The 26,638-nt window shown below is 36.3% G+C and overlaps 1 protein-coding gene and 1 long non-coding RNA gene across 2 annotated transcripts in view; one reads left to right on the forward strand and one right to left on the reverse strand.

Moving 5' to 3' along the window:
* Positions 1-3,671: 3,671 nt before the first annotated feature.
* GABRG3 (gamma-aminobutyric acid type A receptor subunit gamma3) overlaps positions 3,672-26,638 on the reverse strand; it is a 318,560-nt gene continuing 295,593 nt past the window's right edge. The window contains exons 7-10 of the mRNA XM_051806917.1: positions 20,587-20,739; positions 14,995-15,191; positions 13,477-13,506; positions 3,672-9,745 (exon numbers count right to left, since the gene is read on the reverse strand). Coding sequence (XP_051662877.1) covers positions 9,467-9,745; positions 13,477-13,506; positions 14,995-15,191; positions 20,587-20,739 — 659 coding nt within the window. The 3' untranslated portion in view covers positions 3,672-9,466. The remainder of the gene's footprint in view (positions 9,746-13,476; positions 13,507-14,994; positions 15,192-20,586; positions 20,740-26,638) is intronic.
* Positions 19,603-22,638, forward strand: LOC127479676 (uncharacterized). Its single transcript, XR_007907652.1, has 3 exons — positions 19,603-19,672; positions 20,203-20,273; positions 22,515-22,638. It is a non-coding gene; the product is annotated as an uncharacterized LOC127479676 (long non-coding RNA).

The raw sequence follows: 26,638 nt of genomic DNA on the forward strand, positions 1-26,638 counted from the left end.
TAGTATGAATCCTATGAGTGATTCTGAGATAGATTCTCTGCATAATCAATTAAGAAGCATTACAGCTCTCATTTATAGTTCAGTTAACATGGACAGTAGAAAGAAGGAGAGTCAATGGGAATTTTGCATTTAACTTTTATAGTTGTCATTGCTTTGAGTGGACAGTTCTATCAAAAAAAAATGGTCAAAGCATTTGACCTGATATTTACCAACTTTTCTCTAGTAGAAAATGCATGAGTATCTTTAAAACAACAGTATTTTTTAGTAAAAAATATTGGAAACAGAATGTCTTGGGCTTTGGGAGGTGCAAAATTTTGACTGAATATGAACTTTGTCAATTTGGTTTCTCCTCGGTTCTGTAGTGCCTTGACCTACAGTTAAAATGTATTAAAATCTCATATTTTCTGATAAAATCTAATCATTCATTAATGTATTTATGGTTGCTTTCACTGAGGATGCCTTATGGATGAACTGTCACAACCGCCACTCCTGTGTGTTTTAAGGTCTTCTCCTTCATGTATTTTAGGTGACCATCACACTAAGCTCTAAAGGACTCAATGCTCAATGTTGTTTTCCCTCCTGGTCCTTACACATGCAGGACCATGGCACCAGGGGTGGCACAGGCTTCAGTGCCCTCACTGCTGTGACAGTACCTAACAGCAATGTTCTAACCTGACTTAAGCAGTGCTATTTAGGTATGGAGGGAAAAAAGTGGATGTTGCATGTAAAAAATCCCACACAGGATAGCAAGAACTTCTTTGTTTACCTAAGAAGGGTTAAAGTTTGGTTTTTTCTTGATTTGCCTTATTTTTATCGTCTGGTGGACCTTTGACTCCTGCTTGACAACAGCAAGATAGCAGAAGACTAGCTGCACCTTATCAAGGGGTATCTTTTCAGCTCTGTCATGATCTGTGACACTGTTACTAAGACTTGCTCTATAAATATGGTCTATCTTCTGACAATCTAGAATCTAAAGACACTATAGGATGTAAAAATGTATGTCTATGATATGCATTGGTTGCCCAAAACTAGAGGATGTTGAAATTCCCATTGGCCCAGATTTTACTTTACATGAAAAATTCTTTTTTTAAGACCAGTTCTGTTACATTCTACAGGAATTTAAATTACAACAAAAATAAGAAAACATGCAAGCTAATAAATAAAAAGAAATCCTGGCACCCATTGCTGCATGTGAAGCTTTAGCATATATCAAGTATTTCACATTGCTAACACTGGTGCTTCCCATGTATAAACCAACTTTAAAAATGTGAGTTTTTTTAGCTATGGCTATTAAGTGACAGTGGTCTTCTAACATCAGTCAGTAGGAAAATGTCTATTCCATTTATTCCTTATTTTCTGGATAGCTCCCTGATGTTCAGCTTTGCTCATTTTCCATTTCAAAAACTGAGTTTACTTTAACTGAAACTGTCAAGCAGTAATTCAGTTCTTAACTAGATTTGTGGTGGTGAGACAGAGGGTAACATAGAAAGGCAGAACTTATTGGCACGATTCATCATCATACTTTATTGCGCAGTCAAGCCTAGCGGGCAGGAAATGTTATTAAATTGGAAGATGTGTCACAGCCTTCTGAATTTGGCAGGATGAGCACCTTAAACCTCTGGAAGGGCTGATGTGAATGAATTGCAAGAATATAGCTGGTGTTCCAGGCCAAGTTTTGCAAGGGAGAAGAGCTGGCATTGTGTTCACACTGTGACAATGGCATCTGTTAATGACTAATGTGTAGAAGGAAAATAGTCATGGCAACGATTATGCTTACTAGTTATCCTGGGGAGTGAGGCATAATCACATCTACTTGGTTACTGCATTTCTAGCACTGTTATAACAAATGTCAGCTGCTGTTAGGGAAGTCCATAATCTATGTTTATTTTTGAGTAGACAAGTCAGTACTAGTAATTGGGTTTTGTGAAATAAAATGTCTTTTGGGAAAACATACCTTATTGTTAGGAACATACAGAAAATATTACAAACTCAGATAAGAAAATATGTTGGAACATGAGAAATCTGGGAAGTTTCTGCATTGTCTGTGGCCCAGATGTCACCTCCAGTGTTACTATGGACTGGAATCCTGAAATGAAGTAGGCATTTCACAGTCATAGTGGGTTGAGACTGACAATTCTGTGTTCATGAATGTACAGAGGCAGGAATTAAATTGCATTCAAAGAGCTAAATCAAGAAGACAGTCTTGTGAAAATACAGACTATAGTTTTACCAGGAAATTTCATTGTGTACTGAAAAAGTTGGGATTGGGAAAGTTTTGAAACCAAATTTGATTACAAGTTTTAAATTGCAGATTCTTTGCATACAAGCAGTTTATGCAAAAGACACAGCTTATTTCTGGATTTCCGTTTGGATTCTGTAGGTTATTCTTCCCATTTTATGTTAGCCCCATGGATAAACTGCAGTCTCAAATCTTTGAGTTCAGTGAGCTCATGCTCACTGTTGAAAATACTTTTGAGGACTCCTGAAATTCCTTTCAAGAATACCCTATTGGAAAGGTAACACACTGCGCCTTTTCTCTTAAGCAAATATTCAGATATCTATTTCTGTTTTCTTAAGACCTCAACTTCTATAAGAAAATACAACCACCAATACATGCACGCAATACTTGCATTTTCTGATAATGTGTATTTATTTGTATCCAGAAATACAAATGTTGGGATCAAAATACGAATATAAATAGTATTCTAGACGCACAGCCCTACTCCTTAACACAAAGTAAACTGGAATGGATGTGATCAAGAAGGGAAAGTCATCTGTGAACTTGAGGAAATGAAGCACATGGGTGTTTGACTTTTCTGATTAAATCAGTCTGGGGGATCACTAGGATGGCTATCTAACTTAGAATGACATACTGGTGCTAGTGCTACCTGTATTATTCAAGGCACATTGGGCACATAATTGTACTTTCATTTCACTATGACATCACAAACTGCACTGCTAGCAACGAAATCACACACCCCTAAGAAAAACTTAGGAAGGAAAGATAATTAGAAATCTAAAATTTTGTCTGTGTTCTATAAGAAAGTTCAATTTGGCACATAGTTGGCAGTATTTATGTGATTCCTAAAACTGCACTCTAAAAAAAAATTCATGTGTTGTCATGGTGAGAAAAAATGTTTTGAGAGCAGTATACTGAGAGTTTAGAACAGGATTTTATGAGGGGTTTGATGGCAGCCTGTGATAGCCACAAACTGGTCTCAGATTCCCTCCAGGCTAGTGTTCCAGCTTGTGACAGTCACAGGTTGGTCCATGATTTAAGGTCGGTATTGCATGTGAGGGTGGATAACAATAAAGTCACGGGACTCCTTAATGACTGCAAAAGAGAATATGGCAGACTGATACTGTAATCCCTCTGCACAAGGTTTCCGACTGTTGTTCAGTTGAACACTGTTTTGTGGAAGCTTATTCTGAATTTTTTTCCTTTGGAGCACCCTGTCTGGCAGAGGCATACATCCCTGGGTTGCTCGTGTAATACTGTCAGATGGAATTATTTTATGAGCTTTCCATGAGTTCAGTTGTCACTCTCATTTTAAGAATCCCAGGTGGTCTGTAAGCATGGGATGGATTCAATAGCATGATCCGTTCCATACTCATTTGTCAGTAGTTTTTTTAAAAATATGCCATCAATATTATTCACTTCATCCTTTTATCATTTACCTCTCTTAGTCCTCACTTTAAGTATGTAAATCACAAATCTCACTTTAAGTACTTAAGTTACAGATCCAGTCTACTTAAGTTTTGAAGCCAATCAATGGATAATCAAGCCCTCCAGAATATGATCCAATGCTTTTCCTATTTGCTTGTAAGAATATTTGAACTTAAACCCATGTTCTGGTCAATGGTCTTCATTAATGTGTAAGGTTTTGACTTAGATCTAGTGGTCTTTTCTTTGACACTTGTTCTCATAACACAGTCTCAGTAACAAGCCATCATCTGCTTCACTGTGGGTATCTCATTCATTGTATTTTAGCATATATTGGGTCAGGACAGCTTCATCTCTCCCAAGCACTTTCACAGGCTGCAAGACATTAGGAGAATATTAAGTGCTGTATTAAACACTAAGGAGAGCACCTGGGTTCCCCTATAAAAGGCTCTACAGGCTGTCTTAGGGCTCCAAGTAAAGTCACATGAGTGCTTTTATGACACCAAAGAGACTGTTGTGTCTTCTCTGACTAGTGCCATTCATTACCTAGATCAAGAATACCTGGCAAGTAACTGACTGTATCAGTGCCTTATTTGCCTGGTTCAGTCCTTGAGAAAGCCTACTCCTAGACATATGAATAAACATAACCACATCTTCTGCTTGTCCTTCATAAATAACAAATGATTAGAAGATCAAAATGCATATTTTGATAGAAAGTAGAGATGTCCAACTCTGATGCACTGAACTTCATAATGAATTTTCCTAGACTATATGTAAAATATATAGTATAAGAATAATGAAACCAGACTTTTTTTCAGTATGTAACTGTAAATTGAACTAATTTTGTGCTTGCCATTTGTACAGGTGGAGGGAGGAAGGATCTAAAATTAACTCAGAAAAACATCTAAAGGAAAAAGAATCTCACCTTTCAGCTGTAGAACTGCATTCCCAATGAATAGTCTGCTTTATTTCTATTTTAAATAGTCTTCTGGAAACTTATATGGATGAAGTAAACATCAACCTTGAGTTTATGCTCTATATCTCTTGGTGGAACGAAGTTGCTGAGTGAAGAAGGAAAGATTCTTCTAAATTGCTGAAATCCTACTGCAGTTTTCCTAATATTTAGGAAATAAGAAACCTACAGACTGCTTAGAAAAATAAAGAAAAAGTAGGCAAATGCTCAGTCCGTAGGTTGAAGACGTTTAGAATATTGGCCACACACTGTGGTGCTCGAGAAGAACTTCGGTAAGGTCACTGTCCCTCTTTCTAACTCTCAGATGAGGAATAGTATATCCTTTAATATTAAGAAATGATAAAGGCACTGATGTAAGAGGCACAAAGATTTCACTGTGAGAAAGAAGAAGCAGATACCTTGAAAAAAAATCATCTGATTGTGTAGGCAGCTAAGATTATGGGATATGGCTTGCCTTTTCTTAGTGTATTATATCAAAACTGGGAAAGAGCAGTCAATGGGAAGAGTACAGTCTGTTATGGACAACCTTCACAGCTTTCAGTGGGTGCTTTGTTTTACAGCTTAGAAGGTAACACCAACCCTCCAGACTGTGAGGCTAATGAAATTTGTCTATCTTAAAATATTGAGTCTCCCTTCCCACAAAGTCAGCAGCTCTAGAGTTCCCTTGCACCTGATTGCTTGGTGTGTGGGCAGGACCGTAATTTTTCTAGATGTATGGAAAAAATTGGTGTTAAAAGGAGGCAAACAATCTTCCTTTCATGGAATGACCAAGTAAGGTGAGCTGTGATAAATTCATGCAGCAACATGAGATGCTAGACACTGAGACACATTAAGGCTGCAGAAGTGTTTGAGATAGCTATCTGAGTTATTTGGCAGGATACCTCGAGTTCCAAAAATATAATTTGCTATCAACTAAAGGCTCATGTGTCATTGCTGTTCCAGCTGATGAATGTACAAACCTCCAGGTGGATGATTTGGAATTAGCTGTGAATTGATTTGAATAAAAGGACTGTGACAGATAAGAACTGCACAGCAATAAAAAATAATTTATTTCTCTTTTTTTAGCTTCACGACTCATCACCGTCTCCATGAAGACAATTCTGGGTATTGTAATTTTTATCATTTTTATTGGTATGCACAACATACCAATATACAGTTAAGAGTTGATTAAGTAGAACATTAGCATCTGAAAGAGAAGAAAGGTTACCAAAGTGCCTATGTTTTAAACTGCATCTGTATTTCTTGACTAGAAAGTTACATTAAAATTTCATGGTGTGTGGTGCACTTCAGTTCCACATTACTGCTGGACAGGGAGACAGCATAAACTGGCTACAAGTTTTTATACCCTTATTCTGGGGAGAATAAAAGATAGAGCTGTTAGTATGCTAGTAAAAGGGCCAGAAGAACTGTGAAGATTGAATTAAGCAGACCAGTATCTTTATACATTCTTAATTGCCTTGAAAATGCTGCCCTCAATGCAGGAAAATACTGTCCAACAACTTTTAATTGAAGGGGGAGAATAAGAGGATTGACTTTAGTTCCTACTGGGAAAAAAAATCCTCACAATCTTTTCTGTAACTTCAACAAGGAAGGACTGTAATGTGAAGATACTTGGGTTTGTGATTTTACATATATATCCAAATGCGTTCATTTCACTGCTCATTTGTTTTTGCCTTCCTCCATTTCCTTCCTTGGAAGGATAAAAATAAGAAGTAAACAACAACAAAAAAAGTAGTTGAGTAAATGCAAGTCTTGAATACAAAATTATGCACTAAGAAAATGTTCTAAAATGCAGTTATTGCATTTCATATGGGACAGTGCAGAAAAATGTTTGGGGTTTTTTCAATTTGTGAAAGAAGCAAAAGAATACCTGAAGGTTAATGAGGACATTCTTACTGCTAGAGAAGGATATAGCATATAGATATATGCAGACCACATTATCTAGGTCTCTAGAATACTTGCATTTTGAAAGATTCAGAGCCTAGAAAGATTGTCTTCCCTGACCTCTAAGGTTTATTAGTGGCTGTCAAAACACAGAGCAGTAAGGCAGTGAGAGTAAACCAAGTAACTAGGAATGAGCAGAGGAATGCATTCAGGAACCTGCCAGCCTGCAGCCACCCAGCTTGCATATAAATCAATTTTTTGCACATAACCCCAAAGTAGAAGAAATTACACAGTAAAATATATCTCCTACTTTCAGTACAAGAGCAGAAGCCAGAAGTGTCTGCAGATTCTTTCTTGTCAGGACAGTGGAAAAAAAGTGGAATTATATGCTTCCAACTTCTGTTTATGAAAACTCAGAAAACAGAGGCAACATGACTGGACTTAGCAGAATCAGTCTTCCAACGTGCTTTCAGTAGCACTCATGGGCAGCCATGAGCAGAAGTGTAAGAAAAACATATGCTTATCATCTAAAATGGGAAGAGTCCACTTACACACTTACTTTTGGGGCATTCACTCAAATATGTAATTGTTAAATAAACCTCACTTTAACTGTCCAAGATCTAATGCTGGAAGGCACCTTATTTTGTGTCATTTTTCTCAATGCTAACACCAAAAACAATTGATTGTGCAGAGGGCTTACAGGATCAGCTCCCTAAAGGAAAACTCTTTCTATTTTTTTATTTAGGCTTGGAATATTTCTAATATTCTTTCAAAATATGGCTGAAGGTGACTATTAGAGTAGATTAATTCATAATTAGAGATCAGTATATTCAACTCCAATCATCTTCTTGCATGGCTTAAAATATCACTGTCATTCTTAAATAAAATCCATACTTCCAAATGCAGAACACAGAGGTTTATAGAGCAATAGATTTTACAGAGTAATTTGCTAATGAGAGTTAGCAAAATCTTCAACATATGTTTTGAAACAAGGAGGTTATCATTGGCTTAGAAGACATCTGAATGGGCAGATTTTTTTAAAAATAAGGTTTAGATCCTGCCTCCAAATATTTCTTCTCTGTGCTTCTAATATGAATTTTGTCAGTCCTTACAGAAGTGATCCCCCTCCCTAGCCTAAACCCAGCTATGTCTCTGATATTTCAGACAAGTGAAAACCAGAAGATTTTGAGTAACCATAGTTAACTTTTGTGTTAGACTTTTTTCAATTAAAAACTCAGTGGACGAACAGAGCAACAGCAATGACAGACAGTGATGTTTTAAAGAACATGAAAGCATTTCTGTTCCCTTAGAATTACCACTGCATTAGCTTTTGCTTGTTTGCAGGATTTTGCTTATGAGGAAAAAAAGGAACTCCTCTTCAATCACATCCACCATTCATTTTTTTATCAAATACTGTGTGGAAGAGACAGACATTTTTTGATAATTATAAAAAAAAATTTCTCCAGGAGAAAAAAGAAATAGAATTATGGTTTTAGGCATGTTTCAATCTCAATCTTTTGTAACCACTTGTCATCCAAAAGTAGTGAAAAGCTATTTCTATTTAATTCTGAATCTGTTTTGTTTGCTTAATAACAATTACATAGACAGTCTGTGAAAGATGTCATCTAGCTTAACACTGTAAAACTAGTTTTTGAAAGAATGGGTAACAAGAATTTAATGGTCAAAAGCTTGAAAAATACAAAATTGCTTTTTACAGTAAAATATAGTTGAAAATTTAGGAGAAGAATGAAAGCAACTTCTTTCTATGCATGGTAACTATTCCATGTTTAATCCAAGTGTTACAATTGAGTTCCTGTAATGCACTATTCAAGTCAAAGGTATTCAGTCTTCATCTCAGGCCCAGGGAACAACTGCCATGAGTAAATACTGCAGTGTTTAACTTTATTAAATAAACAAAAAAAATCCTTTGGCACGCACTTTTCAGTTTTGTAAAACAACTTTGAGAGAAAAAATAAGAATGCATGGGTGCACTTTTTAGTAAATTGAAATCCAAAGAAAGTCACATATTCCTGGTGCTATTATATATATACATATATATAACACATCAAATGTGACCTGCTACAATGACACAAACAAGCAGGAATCTTGTCCTGCTTCAAGTAGAGTACTTTAGAAATCAGTGACGATCCTATGTTTAACCAGTCATAAAAAAGACAGTTAAAAGCTTGAAAAACTGTAGAAGTTATTCCTACAGCTGCCTCAGAGATAGGCAAGTGTTATTTATATCAAAATAATAGCTTTCTTATCACTCTGCCTTTTCACCTTTAGGTTAAAATCAATATATGTAGGTAAGTGGCTAATTCCACAAATCCCAGACCTTTGCAGAAAGTAACGTTCATGTTTTGATCCCACCAGAGACATTTCTCTACTGTCTTTTGGTGATTACTCTGTATCAAGGAGATCACTAATGAAATATTTCCCTAAACTTGTGGGATAAAGCTCAAGTAAATTTAAATAAAAATGAGTTTTGTTGACTTTGGCTTATTTGCCAATGCCAGTGTACATTGCTCTGAGCCTCAGAGATATGACAGCATTTTGAAGAAAGTATGGGAATGAAAAATAAAAATGACATTTAATCTTTGCCTGAATTGTGAATAGCTGCTATGCCAAGGCAGAATAGTAGAGATTCTAATATACAATAATTGTTCATAAACATCACTTACACTACAAATTCAGCTGAATTTTGTAAGAATTTTTTCCTTAAAACGAATAGCAGTTAGGAGAGAATTCTTCCATGTTTTTCCTTTTCAGGAAGATACATACTAAAATTATTCATCAGGCTCTGTGATGGTGATGAAGAAGGTGAAGGTTAATGTGGTCTTTATAATTTGAGATGAAACTGACCGTGTCCTTCACTTTGTCTGCACTTTCACCATCCATCCACAGTGAGAAAACACAGCAGTCTTCATCGCTACAGGCAACATTTAAAGATAGAGGTATCCAACCCAGTAGACCAGGTTAAACAGCAGGAAGGATGTAGGAAAAAAGACCCTGGAGTAAGAGTCCAGTTCTAAGATGTCTATGTGAATTCGTCCTCTCCTCCATGAGCCTGATTTGCACTCTTCATAACAACAGAAAAAGCTCTGACAGTCTTTCCCATCCAGACATTCATAGACACAGGCATCTTCAAATTCTTGCCAATACATGGCATTGTTCAATGTGATGACCGTAGCTGGTGGTCTCATATCAAGTACAGAATAATTCTGAAGAGACAAAAAAACCCACAACAGTTTGATAAGCTTTCATGGATGATGAAGATCAAATTAATAATCACAGGAAAACTCACAGGAGCTGAGAATAAGTGGTCAATATTTAAGAATTCTAGATTTAAGGAGCATCTTTCTTTCCCTCAAAAGATGCCTTTTCAGATGAATTTCTGTAAAGATATTGTGGAGTGGCAAGTTAAATAATTCTAGGTGTATTTCCTACTTGGGTAACTTAAGAATATATTTTCCAGTAATAATTTTCTTCACACTTATGAGTTCACTTACCTGTCAGAATATTATTTGCAAGTTGTTTTAAACATTTGCAGCCACTACATTTAAGAATGGATTCTGAAAAATAAGGAAATATCCCCCTTCTCCATTTAATTATAAAATCACCTTCACTTAGCATAGATGCATTCACTGCCTCTTAACTTTATCATGATTTATAAAACCAGATACAGTCAGCAACAAATAGTGATCATTTCAGTACAGGATTTCAAAATGTCATCCCTAGGCATGTCCCTTTAGTGCTTATCACACTAGCCATGCTCAGAAACAAGACACTTTGTTAATAATGCATCCTCACAGTACCATTTGCTCCTACAGACCTCTCCTTCTTCAATGTACTCCCTATTTACACTTTGTCAGCTTTTCTGTCACATAATTTTCTTTTCAGGAAGGATGCTTTCTCACAATAGTCTCCCTTCCCATTAAGCTATCCATTCCATCTTCACAAATGTCACCTCCTCCGCTGACATCACTAGAAAAGGTCCCATCAGCTTTGCTGCCTGTCTGCACTGCCCTGACAAAGCAGACACCAGCCCTGTCAGCACAGTTTTCTCTACCTAAGGGGCCCTTCCTCCCTCTGTGACTGTGCCGAGCTTTGCCTGCAGGAGCATGCTGGCTATGCACTAAGAAGCCACACTTGCTTGCATTCAGGAGGATGCTCTAGGTCCTTGCCTCCACACTTATTATACAAAGTACTCAACATTTCTTGTTGACAGTCTTTGTATGTATCTGAAAATTTTCATGCCAGCTATGAAAAACATCGATGATATGACTGACGTGCCTCAGTGGAAATTTTTATTTTTCTATTGACTTCATTTTCTTTCTTTGGGTTTGGCACATGGTAATATTACCCATCTCACTAAAAATCCTGGTCCCTGAGCTAAGAACTTGATCTGGCACCTCTCTGCTTATGTGTTGGCATCAACATAGATAACTATGTCTGAACAACTGCCCTATGGAATCAAAATCTCTCAGGTGCATTTTGCTATGGACTGCAAGGAGATTGAAGTTTAGGAGCAAATTATTGCAAATTGTTGTGAATAACTGAATCTCTCAGATTAGATGACAGAAATTACACCCTTATGGTCCTCTCTCTCATTTGTAAAGTTCCGGGTGGATGATTTCAGAGTCTTACAATGTGTTGCCATGTGCGAGATGAGTCTGAGGGAGATTATCAGAAATGGAGAGATAACTTGAGAGTGGAAGATGGAGATGAAGTTCCTGAAACCTCTGTTTGACATTTTCTGGACTGTTTTATAATAGTTGCGACATCAGGTTTCCCCATTTTGAGAGTTTATTGTATTTTCCCTATTTTTGTATTGTTCCCTATTTACTTAAAATCCTGTTTCCCCATTGGTTAAATCCTGCTGCAATGCAGTAGTTTCCTTAAATGTCCCATGTTCCCTTATATGTTTAAGCCTGTCCCATGTTCTACCCTACATAGTTCTATTTTACATGCTTCTACCAAGTTCCACCTCTTCTTCTAGAAAGTTCAACCCCTGCCATATAAAAAGCAGGAGCCAGGTGAAAAAGATTATTGCACAAGCAATCTTTTTTTGGCTGTAGCACTTTGAGGAGAAAAAAATTATGACTAGAGTATACGTGGAATTCTGCTATACCCCTGGGTCACATATTGTAAATTTATTGCAAGTCTTATGAAAATTTCCGACTCAGGGGTTGAAATTTTCCATGCCTGGCTAAAATATTTATGTCAAAAAGAAGAAAGACTAAGTTAGATTTTGATAAATTAAGATAAATAAGTGCTCTGGCTCTGCAAAGGAAACTTTTTCGTCTGTCAGTAGCCTTGGGATTTTTGTTGTTGTTTTGTTATATCAACTATCTCCTCATGACAGAAGATAAAATAAATGCCCTGATAATACAGAGAGACTAATCTGGTTGTTTGAATCTCTGTCAGCTAGGAAGTGTCTTGAAGTGACAAGATACCAGGAGAAGGTGGATAGTCCCCGCTGTGTTCTGGGTATCCAGCTGAGCTAGGTTGGTAGGAGAGTAGTGCATGCAGAGTGGGCATCATCCTAGTCCCACCCTGGTGGTCTACCTTGGACAAGGCAGTTCAGATGCAGTGTTAAACATGCTTAATACCATTATTTCAGACAAGATATAAATGTGTTCTCCGGGAGGAAAAAAAAGAGGTGGGATTACCTGAACACAGATTTACTAAGATTAGTAAATTTCATCTTTCAAGTATCATCATTACAAGGATGGAAAAGATAAAATGATGTCTTAAGAGCCAGAGACACTGCTTCTTCTAGCAATTTAAGCTATAATTTGAACAGAGAAGTTGTTTATGTATAAAAAAAAGGCCCTGTTCAATATCTGTCATGATGAAAAAAAGAAAAGAGTGAGTAAGAAACTTGAAAATGCTGGAGATAATTTCCAAACAAATCAGACTGACTAGTTAAACCCTAGGCTGTTAAACCCTAATGTAATTTTAATCGTGTATCTTTTCCTCATAATTTTTAATTGGAAAAAGTGCCACTACCCATTCAATGTGACTTTTTAACTTCATCTTTCAGAAAACTCTGTCAAAGGAATGACATCAGTAGAGAGTGTATAAATGCAATGATTTCTGGAAAACATTAATTTTCAATGAGCAGACTTTCAAAACTGTACAAGGTCTTCAAATACATCAGAAAACTCAAATTAAAAAAAGAAGTTGTATAACATTATTTGTAAAAGATAGGCTAGTAACATGGAGCTAGCAGTTGTAAATTATAAACTTCATCATATCCCAACCAAGAAATGCAGAAAACAGTGTTTCAGTTCTGACTCTGTTCTTATCTGATAACATTCAACCAGCTAATTAACTTCACCTTCTGTATGTTTCTGTATGCTTTATATTTGTATGTACTACAGCACACATTCCAGTTTCAGATTTCATACAACTTACAGACACTTATTTTGTGCTCTGTTTCAACTTTATTGCTGCTGTACATATTCCATTTCTAGATATAGTACAACTAACTGTATTTAACTTGTGTGCCTGAATTATTTGAAAATCCAGCTGCAAGCTTGCTAAAGATTTTGCATATATGCATAAATGAACTATTTTAGTTAAAACTCCATATAAGTTTATGGCATAACTTGAGCTTATTACTTTTTTATAAAATGTAATAAGAAGCTGCAGTGTTATATAAAGCAGATACACAAAATTCCTGATGTAAAAATAACACACAGTGTTCTACACTTGACCCTTCTCCCTCCCAAATCACTTGGTAAGTTCTTATAGAAAGAGGCAGCTATGTTCCTCTGCCACAGCTGAAAACACACTGACCTTTTACCAAAAAAGCAAAACAATATTTATAGTGAAGTCAGGGTAAAGCATAACATAGCAATACAGATTTCTCGGGAATTAGTTCAAGTAAATGTCAACCACACATTCATACTCCCAATGCTCTCACTGAATAATGTAGTTTACTTACCATCACATGACCAAAACTTACATCAGGTAGCTTAAAGAAAGATAGCAAAAGAATTATTCAGAAGAAAACATATTTATTGCTTCATACGCATCTAAGTTCAATAGCATTCCTTGAACCAATGCATTTGTTCATAAAAGACTTCATAATTGTGTTCTGTATATTCAGCATAATAATCTGTACACTTGAAAACTTGAAAGCTGAGCAGAATGTGCACCTAGTTTCCATATAGTTAAAATTTTTACTCAAATCATTACATTTGTTTATCTACCAAACAATAACTAAGTGAGAATTTGTTCAGGTATTAATTTAAATCCAATCAATTCTGCATGCTTTCCCTCATCTTCATTCCTGTCTGGAAATACATCCTACCAACAAAGATATGAGTTTCTAATTCAGTCTTTCTAAAGGATGGCAACTTTAGTCTGATCATTAGCAAGTTCATTTGATTGTCTCATACTTTTCCTTTGGTAACACTCTTGCTTCTTGTGTGCAACACATTTTACAAAAAGCTATTATAGGTTTAATGGAGTTTTCATTGACTAAGTCTGTGGCTTTCTCAGCTTTTTCTAATACCATATTTGTTTCAGCTTTTCCTTCATTAGTTCTTCATTCAATCATTTTCTATAGCACTTCATTCAATCCCTTTTTATCTCATGACCTATTATTCCCTAAATTTAGCCTTCTGTCTCTTCCTCCTTCACATTTTTCCTATTTGGCTTAGATTTCTGATTTCAAATGTCCTTATTTCCTCCATTATGTACAATAGCATCCAAAATCTTCAATTACTGATTTTGAACACATAAGATGTGTTCACTGATCCTGAGAGGAGAACCCCCTTCCCTGTGTTTACACTGAGGTTTTTGTCTCTGTTAAACTGCCCCCTCTCATTCTCATAGTCAGTTATGAAGTATACCAGGCAATTCTTCTTGCATGATTGTTTTAATTGATTGTAAATGAACAGCTTTTGTATGTTTCTGGGTATTACACTTGGAAGTAGTTTTTTGGCCAAAAATGCAGCCGTGTATAGTGACCTCCTTTTTTTTTTTTTTGAACATGTACCTTTGTGCACAGGGCTACAAAAAGTGCTGGTTCCCAGTAGAGGCATGGAAATTCTGTTTGTGAAGTTCATAAATATTTCTAGACCTGTTAAGCCATGAAATAGCAATGCATTGAATATATATTGATGTGCATATATTTGTATAACAAGCTATGCAATCTGTTTCAGTGGGAACCCTTTATGATTACCAGCACAGTAAATGGAGGACAAAAGACAAGTAGGTAGGGTTGCTGCTTCATGGTCAGCAGGCTGCTTCTATTAGGAACAGACCTCACTGAGAAGGCACATAACTGCTTCTACTGTTATTGCAGGTAACTCTTCCATCTGCTTTCAGGGCAGATCACACCGGAAACTGGGAAAATCTTGGAGGAGTGGACTGTCATGGCATTACAGGCTATCACTGAATGATTGTCCGCTCTCTGAGCTGCATATGAAAAGAAATTTAAATGCTCCCATCTTACCGACTTTTTCTTCTTAGTACAGCTTGGTTTCCGGCAACTTGAGTAGTAGTTGAGTGTGGCATACTCCATCAGAGCAGCAAAGACAAATAGAAAGCATACAGTCACAAACAAATCCATAGCGGTGACATAGGAGACACGGGGTAATGACTTTCTTGCAATGGTACTCAAAGTTGTCATGGTCAATACTGTAGTGATGCCTGCAGAGAGAAACTTGATTTAATTGTATGCAACACCATTTATCCGTATCACAGAACAATCTTTGGAAATAAACATACTAAACAAATCCAGAATGTACCCAAGTAATTAATTAATTTCCTTTAGTAGAATTAAAAAATAAGAGAAAATAACAGCAGTAGAGCCAATATTATTTTGTAAACAAAGATTTTCTTAGTTTATTTTCATCTTTGCAAAAGTGACATTCCCACACCTCTCAATATGCTCTTCTTCATCTTGTGCTTTTCCTGATCCCAGTGAGATTGGAGGTGGGGTGAGGGAGAAGGAGAGAATGAACTTTTTCAAGAAAAGTATAAAACAGAAAAGATACTAAACCCAGAAAAATAAAAAAAATAAGAAATCTAGAAAACAATGAAGGAAATCTGTTCTGCAGTAATATTGCTCTCATGAAAAATCTTGTACTCAAAAAAGAAAAAGAGGTGGAGGGAGAAAAGAAAAGAAATTTTGCTGCAAAGTTCTGACCATGAATTCTGAAAGTATGTTTTCACACCACTGCTTCCTTGGGAGACCTCCACCGCTATTTTCCTTCTGAGTAAGGGAACTCAATGTCACTTGCTCAGTCTAAGACTCTCATACATAATGTTCAGATGTAACATTAATGGAAAGAGCCTTTTTAATTCACACAAAGCATCACTTCTTAGATTGATTTAGTAATAATGAATATAATGGGAATTAATTAGTGTGAAATATCTAAAACAATAAAACTAGTCCTAGAATTAAATCTATGTCATGTCAGTCATGTAAGTGCCAGTGATTCATATATTTTCTCTTCATTCCTGAGGAACAGAAGTCTTTTCATTCCCAGCTTGGACTGATACTTTTAATCATTTGTTGTGAACTGTAAGTCTTCTGATAGAAAAAAAATAAAACTTCTCAATGGCTTGGGAAAAAATATAAAGCTCTCACTCAAGTACATCTCAAGAGAGAATCTGCTTTACAAACAACATAACCATAAGGTAATCTTTCTTTTTTATAGTTAAAGTGATACTTCACAATGGTTCACAGCGTTTGAAATGTCAAGGGCTGAATGAAATTATGCCTTATAGTAAAATTACTTCTCACAAAGAGCACTCTAGAAAGAAAGAAGTACCTGTGGATTACTTTTGAGTACTTTCTCTTTATGAAGGTTTGTCCCTCTCTGATTTGTAACGTTTGATAGAAGCTACAATGATTCACAAGAATAACCCTCTCCATTTAAACCAACAGAAATTCCCTGGAAAAGCCAGAAGGGAAATTACTGCCCAGGTCTCAACCTTCATCTACAATGATTAATAAGTAATTGAATTCCTTAAATATCCCTTACTTAGAATCAAAATAACAAAAAGTTTCTGAAAAAAACCCACAAGTCAATAATCAAGATTAAAGCAATGCTGACAGGAAGTGGGAAGTATGGACTGTGTGTACCTTGGACATCTACAAGCTATTGGGAAAATATTTCCATTTCCTGACATCTGTGCCACCTCCCAAAATCAGCAGACATGGCTGCCATGATCCAGCAACCTCTCCAGACCCCTCAACATCAGTTCTGTAGCTAGCTGATGCTCTGAAAAAGCTCCAGAGCCAAAGACCGTGCTTAGGCATTCATCATGGTAGGCAACTGGAAAGATGTCCAACTGCAAAAGGTGTTGACTCTCTGGCCTTGATTTGGTCCTTATTAGCTACAGGCTATTAGTCTTTCTGTATGACCTTGGGAGTCACTAACTTCGAAAGAACTGCATCCAGACTATGACATACTCTACAACATAAAATGAACTTCTTAAAGAATTTCTAACTCACATTTAGATTTTTAACACAAATTTGTCCTTTTCAGAGCCACATGTACATGCACCTGTCTTCAGGTATTTTGCTACCTTTAAAAAATTCCTCAAAACCTATAGAGTTCTTCCAGTACAATATACAGTGTCCTGTTTACTTGGACTCAAATAAAAGTTTTTATTTCTCACTCCTCCAGTGATAGGACAGTTTTTATTAAAAGGCTAGAAAGAGAAAAAAAGGGAGAAAAAACCTTGCAGTGCTCAAAAGCATTTTTGAAAAGTCTGCAATATTTCTGAATGTTGTATTGACAGTGGAATATTTTTCTTCAATTTTTACTGAAATGGAGGTATAACTGCATTATCTGTGCAGGTATCTGTAATTATGACTAGCTTCCAAACTGACCATGGACAGGAAGGCAGAGAAGTGAAAAAATAATTACCATGAGCCTCTGTGCTTAAGTATTTAAGTCCTCAACTCAGCCTGCATCCTATATCCATGCCTTAAACCTGAATGAAACACCAGCTCAAATCATGCTCAAGACTGGATTCCAGCTCACATCATTAAAAAACATTAAGTTTTTGAAATAATGAAAATTCTATCTAGTGTATCAATTTCATATCTAGCACACCAGCACAAATCTTAAAGTACTAAAATGAGTTTCTGGGGTTACATACAGAGAAGAAAGGGCAAGAAGGTGCACCAGACGATACAGTTTCATATACCTATGCATTTACAAGTCAGAATATAGATATGTATGTATGAATAAAATGGAACATCATTATTTCCAAATATAATATCTAGATTCATTTTAGCTCATTTTATGTCTCATGCTAAGAAAATTCAGTTTGTTGAGTAATTTCAAATGCAATAAGTCTTGCCAGATGAAATTGGTAAGTCTCTCACTTTGTGGAGTCACGTATCGCCAAGTGAGCTTTGCATCTGTTACTGAAATTCACAGTGCTCATGAACTGTTTATTCTAACAGAATTTTAATATCATCCAAGGACAGCTTTGAAGTAACCTGACTTCAGAATTTTCAGGTAGAAAGTGTAAGTATGAATATACAAGTTTGTTCTCTGAGTACATTATATTCTCTGAGTAAATTCCATACCAAAGATGCTATTTGATAAAACAAAAACTACTGTCTGGGATGACAAATGATGCAGGTATATATGAATGAAATGCATGAAAACATTTTTAAACTGCAGTTTGAAGTTGCTCTGTAGTAACTTCCCGGTCCTATTACACATTATACCCAATTTGAAAAGTAGGGGGAAACTGGGATGAAAGCTTCAGTTTAATTTAATTCCCTTCATCCTCAAGGAAAACAACATATTCTTTTCCAATTCATAACTTTTTTTCAGGCACTTGCTGGCTGTTCTTCACTATGAACTTCGTGAGATCATTCTGATTACTAGAGACAAGTAGATATTGAAGAGACCCTTTTTTTCCTCTGTCTTTGAATGAAGACCAGAATAACCTGGGATCACAAAACACAGTTCTCATCCAAAGCTCAAATTTTACTTTCATTTTCCCACTGAATCTTCAGGTGGCCTGGAGTTAGTCTCATTGCCACTCTGGACCTTGGTCCCTCAAAGTGTATGTGAAAAGGGGACTATGATGCCAAGCTTTTAAAGAGCACTTTGATGCCTATGGACAGTACTGCTAAAAGGATACTTACGGTCCCATAGACCAATTAATTTTTTTCCCTAGCACAGAAGTAGTTTATTACTTAACATTATTCAGAAAGTAAAACCTGTCCTTCATATAACCGTGAGTAGTTGCTAATAGCTTAGGAAATTATTCATTAATTTCAGAGAGTGAAATATTTCCCTAATGCTAGCCCTTTACATTAATGCAGCTATACTTGGATATGGTTTGGTGCACAGAGTCAACAATTAATTTCAACTAATTAGTAGGAAAATTTTAGCAATTTGCCTTTGACTGTATTACTCACAATTTCACCATGTGCCACTATCCAAATGTGAATGTGTGTTGTTGCTCAGACAGATTTCTAAATTGCATTATATAAGCAGGCCTACAGTAAAATAGGAACAACCACTTACTGCATCTGAAGAATCAACAGGCCATTGCTAATTTGGAAACAATTTGACTCTGTGCACAAAAAGTGACACATGTATATATTATTTATTTTTTATTTGACTTCATTTATAGAAAAGTTGTATTTTAGCCTATAAATTTAGTTCTCCATTGGAGTTTTAGCAGTGAGTCATGATATCCATTGAATACAGCCTTGGAACATCTCAGTTTTATGTTCTTACTCCAAATTCATGACTACAGCTGAATACATTTTTGTCTGAACTTCTTGCTGGCTGAGAGAGTGAAGCAGGGAGAGTCACACTGTAGTGATTAGTGATCTAACCCACTTCTCTGTCTAATTAATTGGAAAACTGAGCTGTGTGATGTGGGGAACCACCATCAGGAACAGGATATGAACAGTGCTTATGGCAAATTAAGAAGAAAGGCATTCAGCAAAGAAGTACACTAAAGACCTATTGCTCAATTTTCTGGCTATCAGAAGCAAGTCTACACAGCCAGAAACAGGCAGTTGTGCAGCTGCTCTGTGGTCTTTTTGCTGTCCTGGATGTCACAGAGTAACTGTCAATCTAAGGGTCCGTCATGTTGCTGGAGCCAAGGTTTAACAGCACTTTGGCACTCACATGAAAGAAGTGAGGACTGAATACTCCTTTCTTTTAAAATAACTCCAGAAAAATGGATCCACCTCATAACAAACTCCAGCAGAATGATGCAATCTGTAGCTGGGAATGGTAACCTCTATCCTTGAAAACAGACATGCAAACCTTGACATAGCCTCTACTTTTTTCCTAGACTGGTAGATTTCTGAATCAGTTTCTATAGGCAGACCTGGCAACCACAACCTGAACTAAGATGTTGTTTTTCCTTTGGTTCTGATGTACACCTATAATTGGCAGTTATATAGCCTTGTATTCTTAATGCTTGCAAAACCTGCAGGTTTTCCTTAGATACAAGAATAAATTTCCAAGTGTCTAAGTCAACATTTCTAAAGCACATTGCCAAAATGCACAGGCTGGTCCTGACATAAATGAGCTTCTGGAAAACCTAAACCACCATAAATCTCCACAATCTATGAAAAATATGAATATACCCAGTGTGAAGCCTATCTTCAAGTATACAATCTAAAACACTTTTTATAAGTTAATGCTATTATATCCCACAGTTTTCTGGGCATATATAAGACACAATTCCCTGTGGTGAAGAGTTTCAGAAGGGACGGAACCAGCAGTGCAAGTAATTAATTCTTCAAAAATGTCACTAAGATGTCATAGTGAGAACAAGGAGATAGATATTAATTCAAGAGATTTATGCAAAATAGGTGGCAGTGTCATCCAAAGGGTCAGACTGGTATACTCTTAATTCTTTAATTTCTTCCTGTTACAGGAAGAGAACCAGAGGTTTCAGTGATAAGTAGATCTGGGTCTGCAAGACGTAGTAGCAATAATCCAAAGTGTACAGTGGCCTCTTTGAAAGGAAGCTTACATTTTCAAATGGTAGTATAGGAACATCACAAAGACAGAAGAAAAGGGTAATATTAAAAACTTACCTAATGCTGTTCTTGCTGGTGTAGCATCTTTTTTGATCCAAAAGGATACCCAGGAAAGAACAACTGTTAATATACAGGGAATGTAGGTTTGAATAGTAAAGTATCCCATTCTTCTACTTAAGTCGAAGTATATAGTCATGACTACATAATCACCTGCAATAATAACACAGAAAATAAATTGACATTGTGGTGTGATACAGACAGTTATTCACTGATCTGCTAATATTTTAAACTTTATAAAAACACTCATATGAAATATTTTTCAGTGTTTCAACAGCATCTGTGCAGTATTGTTCACGTGAAATTTAAGTAAACTATGTTATTTTAATTTCCTTAAGTTTTAGCTCTCTGTAGAAATTACCTGTTAGTAATCATTTTGGATGAGTAAAGTTTTGAAAGGCATCTTGAATTTCCAGACTTGATATTTCTGGGTGGCTTTATGACCACAAACATGAAGATATTATCATTCACCAGATTCTGTAACCAAGGCACACAAAATCCTTCCTTTTGCGGACTTTGTCTTCCATGCCCTAATTTCAGGTTTGAGTGACATCTGTTATCTTCTTTTGAGATATGAATCAGAAAGTAGGGGTCTTTATGGCAAGTCTAGCATGCACATGAATATGCCCTTAATAAGAAGTCATTTAGAGACACTAGAGCCTCAATGCTGATGATAGACTCTCTTTTTGTCAGCATTCCTTCATTTTGAAACAGTTGTGGCCTTTTTTGATAACTGTAAATCTTCAGTAGGGCAGTCTGGATATAAAGTTTATTATTCTGCTGGATAGTAAAAACCGTAAAATCAAGAGCTCAGTAAGAAGGCTAGTTTATCTCACATTATATGATTTTTTTTGCAGTATCTCTTCTGCTAACCCTTGTGACACCACAGGGAATAATAATCTGTGCCTCTCTCTCTCCTCACTAGAGGGTACTAACCTTATCACCTCTGTCCTTACTAACAACTCCCTCAGCTCCATAGATGTTGGCTATCCTTCTCTCTCAGTCACAGTGATTAACAGTAACAAAACTAAACTGTGACCAATTTCTGTACTTTGTTTGAAGTATGTTGCTTCATTTCAGATGTGAAGAAGAGATAGAGAATTTTTATGGGGTTTTGTCTGACTGCATCAGACTTGGCCTAATAAATTATATGGCTTCTTATTATAAACTTTAACTTTCTAGAATATGATATTACAGAAGGCATCATTTGCAATAGCTAAGTGACTATAGCTAACTGACTACATCCTGTTACAGCAAACCATGGGAATGAAGAAATTGGTAGCACATACTGATTAATCCCCCAAGGAATGTACATAAACTCGCCCAAGTAGAGGGATAATGGGTTTATTAGTTGAGGCAAATTAAAGCTTAATCTTCCAGTAACAGAGAGTATATAAACAAATGTATTTAATACAGTGGATAATTTGACTATAACTAAATATTACACAGAAAAGAAATTCATTCAGTAAGAATAACTTCCATCCAAAGCATCTCTGAAAGCACTGTAAAATCAATGAATTATCATAAACTACAAAGTTAAAGGTAAATAAAAATCTGATTGTGGGAACTGGAGAAAGAAACTTAAAACAATGTCTCAAAAGGAAAAGTTCCTATGTGTTGAGTACATCAGTTTGAGAGATATATTTGGAAGAGTTTGATAACCCTGTGTTTCCATAATGCCTTTGTTAGATGAATGTGTACATTTTGAAAAGTATTGTGCCAGTGAAAAGTGTGTGACCCCAAGTTGGACAGTCATTTCAGAAGTCTTGTGTATTTGTCATTATGAGACAGAGCTTTAATAATAGAGCTCACTGCTGTTACAAGCAGGAAGTATTGCAGCACATCACGACATAGTAAGCCTTGTGGGTTATTCTACAGGCTAAGGGTTGTTTTCATTCCACTAATTCTCAGCACTTTTCTCCATGCAGGGAATGGCACCAGGGAATTGCTGTGGTTTAGTAACCATAGGTTCTGATGGCTTATTATTAGACTGCTTTGCTGCACTGAAGAAACACCACAGCAACTGAGATCATTTCATAGAAACAGGTGTAAGGAATCAGGTACAGTGTAAACCAGTGCTTCTACTGACATGAACCAACTGAAAAATTTCAAGAAAATGTTAGTGTTTCATACATAGTCTGCTAAGGTAGAAGGATGAGCAAAAAATGAAATCAAAGACTCTACAGGAAATATGCCGAGCCTTTACTTTTCCCTTATTTAGTTACTGTATAAAAGCTGCTTGAAAATGGTATAAAATCAAGCAATCTGCAGACTTCTCATTGTATACAATGATATATGATACACACAATTCCAGTACCCACACAGGTCACTGCTCCACTCAATAATGTGATCCTGATACCCAGCACAGCAATTGAGAGTACTGGAAGAGTAAGGCAGAGTCACTGCTTCCAAGGTCTTCAACTAAAATAAACCTGATAATCTGAGAGTGGGAGAAAACTGCGTGATGTAGAGAGTCCATCACCACATTTAGTCACGAAATGATTTAGTGTCTTTCAGGCAGAATTCATTTCCTGTGATTTTAGATATCTGGAAGGGAAATTCTACAGATGACTGCACACTGTAGCCTCTTTTCTATATTCAATGGAAAGAAATTGGTACTTTCAATGTATGCTTTTTCTTGTCTGTTTTAGAGGTAAATTTTAGAAGGTAAATGTATCCAAAATATTTCCCCTTCTCTCCCATGATTAAAAAATGAGAGTGAGTGGCTCAGATATGGACAAAACCATTGTAGACACTTGCAGATCATCCAGGGAGTTTATCACAACCCTGGATTCCATGATGAGAGCTAAATTGTGCAACTTCTGTGAGGGTACTAAGATTATTTTTCTTAAATATAATAACTTTCTTAACCTTTTAAAGGGTATTTTAGTTATTTTCCTCCTTGGTTTCACAGTTAAAGTTGATGTCCTTATCCTTTAGGATATGCACAACTCCTTCTCTGCTTGTTCCTCTGTTCTCCTCCACCTTCCTTCCTCCCTTCCTTCCTTTTTTCCTTTCCCAATGCTTATTGCAACAGAACTTTTCACCTTTTCTGCAGGACATCCTTCCAGCTGGATAAACAAAGGAACTGTGACTTGGTAAAATTTTACAAAAAGCTGCAAATTCCCAGGTATCCAACAAGGACCCACAGATGTATAACAAGCACCCAATGAAGACGAAATCCTACATTCATTTAGCCACTAACCTATTTTCTTGTCTGAGACCCACAGAAATTCTCACAATGAAGAAGGCAGACCCAGTCATACAGGCAGCAGCTGTGCATATTTACTTCTGTACTGTACCCTCTGTGCTGCCCTCTAATTTATGGGAACACACTGATAGATAAAATACCAAGCAATTTGATTCTGTGGTAATAGTGATACAAAGTGGATGTAAGAGGAGAATTTGCTGGTACTCCTACAGTACTCAAACTGAGTACATTCTCCCTTAGAGAGAATGTAGCTCCGAGACAATGAATGCTGCTGACAATATTCATGGGAAGAGGAAATCACCACTGTTGAAATTCAGAGCCCCGGCTGAAAGCACCAGTGTTGTGGCTTCTCTCAGAGGCAAGCCTGTTCCTGTACAACATATGGTGAATGATTTTTTTTAATAGAGATTGTAAATTACAATTTTAATTAAATTACCACTTCAGTTCTATCCTCAGCCAAGTCACTTGCTGTTGAGATTCCTGGATTCTCTCTTTCCACACAGAAAAACCACTATGTATGTGCTATGGCTACTTTCTTCATTGCACTACTCCAAACTGCATTATTATTGTTGTTGTTGTTATTATTATAATTACTAATACTACTAGACTATTATTCAAATTATTCCTTCTAGAAGTAATTATTCTCTGTATATCTGAAAAGACTTGCCTACAGATAAAACAGAAGTAGCCATGGTACATGTATTTCTGACTTCCTTTATACAAACAAAATAATTTGTACAAAGAAACTCTCCTCTCTTCTGAAAGACCTGGGATACAATCTCCTTCCAAACGGCATATCATTAAGCCAGTGTACTTGGTTTAAAAGTAATCACACAGTGATTGCCTAGGGGAGGACCACTGGAATACCTAATACCCAAAAACTTCATTTTGAAACCCAAAGAGGAATTCTACCTTTTAACAACTTAAATAATATTCCTAGGAAGGCAAACTAACTTTTAATTGAATGATCAGACCATCAATTCACTGAAATAATGAAAAATATCTTGAGGCAAAACAGGGCATGATCAGTTTTCTGTAGTGAGAGCAAAACATGCACCTTGAGGCAACAAATCTGGAGTAATAGAAATAGTGTAGCAATGCTTCCCATGAAACCAAGATGACTGCTGCCTGTGACCCATAGGACTTATGTTAGCCTAAGTTTCTAGTTTCAAAGTAGGACACTATTTAGAACAATTACAATTTTTAATGTAAGAACTGCTGTAGAATTTGATGGACCGTGTTAAACTATAGCCTATTTCCTTTTTGTTTTGAAGACTAAGGATGTGGTTGCCTGAATTGCCAGAATTTTGCCTATGTTGTATGAAGAACAGTTCCCTTAAAGGTAAAATGTTTTAACAGAATGCAAATAGTTATTTTACAAAATATAAATAAATTTTAAATATAATAAAATATAAATAAATTTAAAATATAATATAATTTATTTACTCAGACTACACTACACTATCTTATGTCACATTTTCATTTATCCTCCCATTACTCTGAGGTTAATGAGTTCTACAATCCAAATTACCTTAGAAAAAAGCTAAACAAAGAATGACTTTACAAAGACATATACACAGATACAACAGAGCAACTTCAGCACGTGGGTGGAGGTAACGCGCTAATTGTCCATCACTGGAAATGTAGACTAATGAGGAGTGGGAGGTTTATCCATGTAGTTATGAGAGTTTGATAACAGAAGAAAGCCCTAGTCATGAGATCAAGGACTCACACTGTGTGTCACAAGTATTTCTTCGTTGACAAGTGAGACCACAGAGACTACACTGAGCCATCTTCCTCCTTATCTTAATAAATCAAATTTACATAATAGTAAGTTTCTAATCTTCAGTGCTTTTTTTTTTTTTTTTTTTTTAGTTTGGAAGCCGGGAAAAGATCTTATTTAATCCTGCCATTAGCTATTCATTTCCTCCCCAACCTGTTTTCAGACATTTGCTTCCCAAAGCTCAGTTTTTTTATTTCCAGAACTAGGTTTTCCTTCTTTCTTAGTAAGCTGAAAATTTTCTACCTGTTTGGTTGCCACTGATCAGTCATCCAGGACAATGTCTGTTTACCTAAAGTACACTGCCTACTATTAATGCTTCAGCAACCAGTCAGTCTTCAGAGCTGGTATCCCCTCCTAACATGTCTCCAGCCAGTTATGGAGGAAGTTTGAACTCTGGAGGACCCAAAAACTCAGTAAAATTGTAGTAGAAATAGCTTAATGTCTTCACAGGTGATTATGACTCCAAAAGGAGCTACTATTAAAATAAAAAAAGACAAGGGGAAAACAGGGTTTTGCAGTTCTTTTGAAGAAAAATGCAGAAGGAATGAGACTCATGAAAGTATCATTAAAAATGCCTTTATCTTCTTCAGTATCTTTATAAATAATGAAGAAATGCTGAGGACTTAATGGTAGGCTTATTCTTATTCCTCTAAAATGTGTCATGCAGCATACAACAGCAGTTTTCATTTCCAAGAACAATCTTTGCTCCATAGGAGTCTAGAACAAATGCTTCCAAGTTGAAAAGAAGAACAAAATGATTGAAGTAATGCTGTCACTTAAGGGCTGGTCTTAAATTTCCCTACACTGCTTTGGCATTTAGGTATTTTCACAGTGATTCCTAGATGCTGTGTTTGGATGGGAGGATGTGTACAGCAGAGAAAGGTGTTCACACCTCACCTCAAATAAGTGTTCTTGGGTGTGGTAACAGGCACTGATTATATGCATTTCTACTTAAGCTGAAAGTTTAACTACACAAAAAATACAGGTCTTTAGAGGTGTAATTTTTACATGTATTGCCATAGCAGCTGTGTGACTAGATGTCTAGTCACAGGCAAGGG

This window comes from Manacus candei, unplaced genomic scaffold (genome assembly GCF_025592945.1).
Source record: "Manacus candei isolate 608988 ecotype Guabito, Panama unplaced genomic scaffold, ASM2559294v1 h1tg000069l, whole genome shotgun sequence".
NCBI classification, from domain to species: Eukaryota; Metazoa; Chordata; class Aves; order Passeriformes; family Pipridae; genus Manacus; species Manacus candei.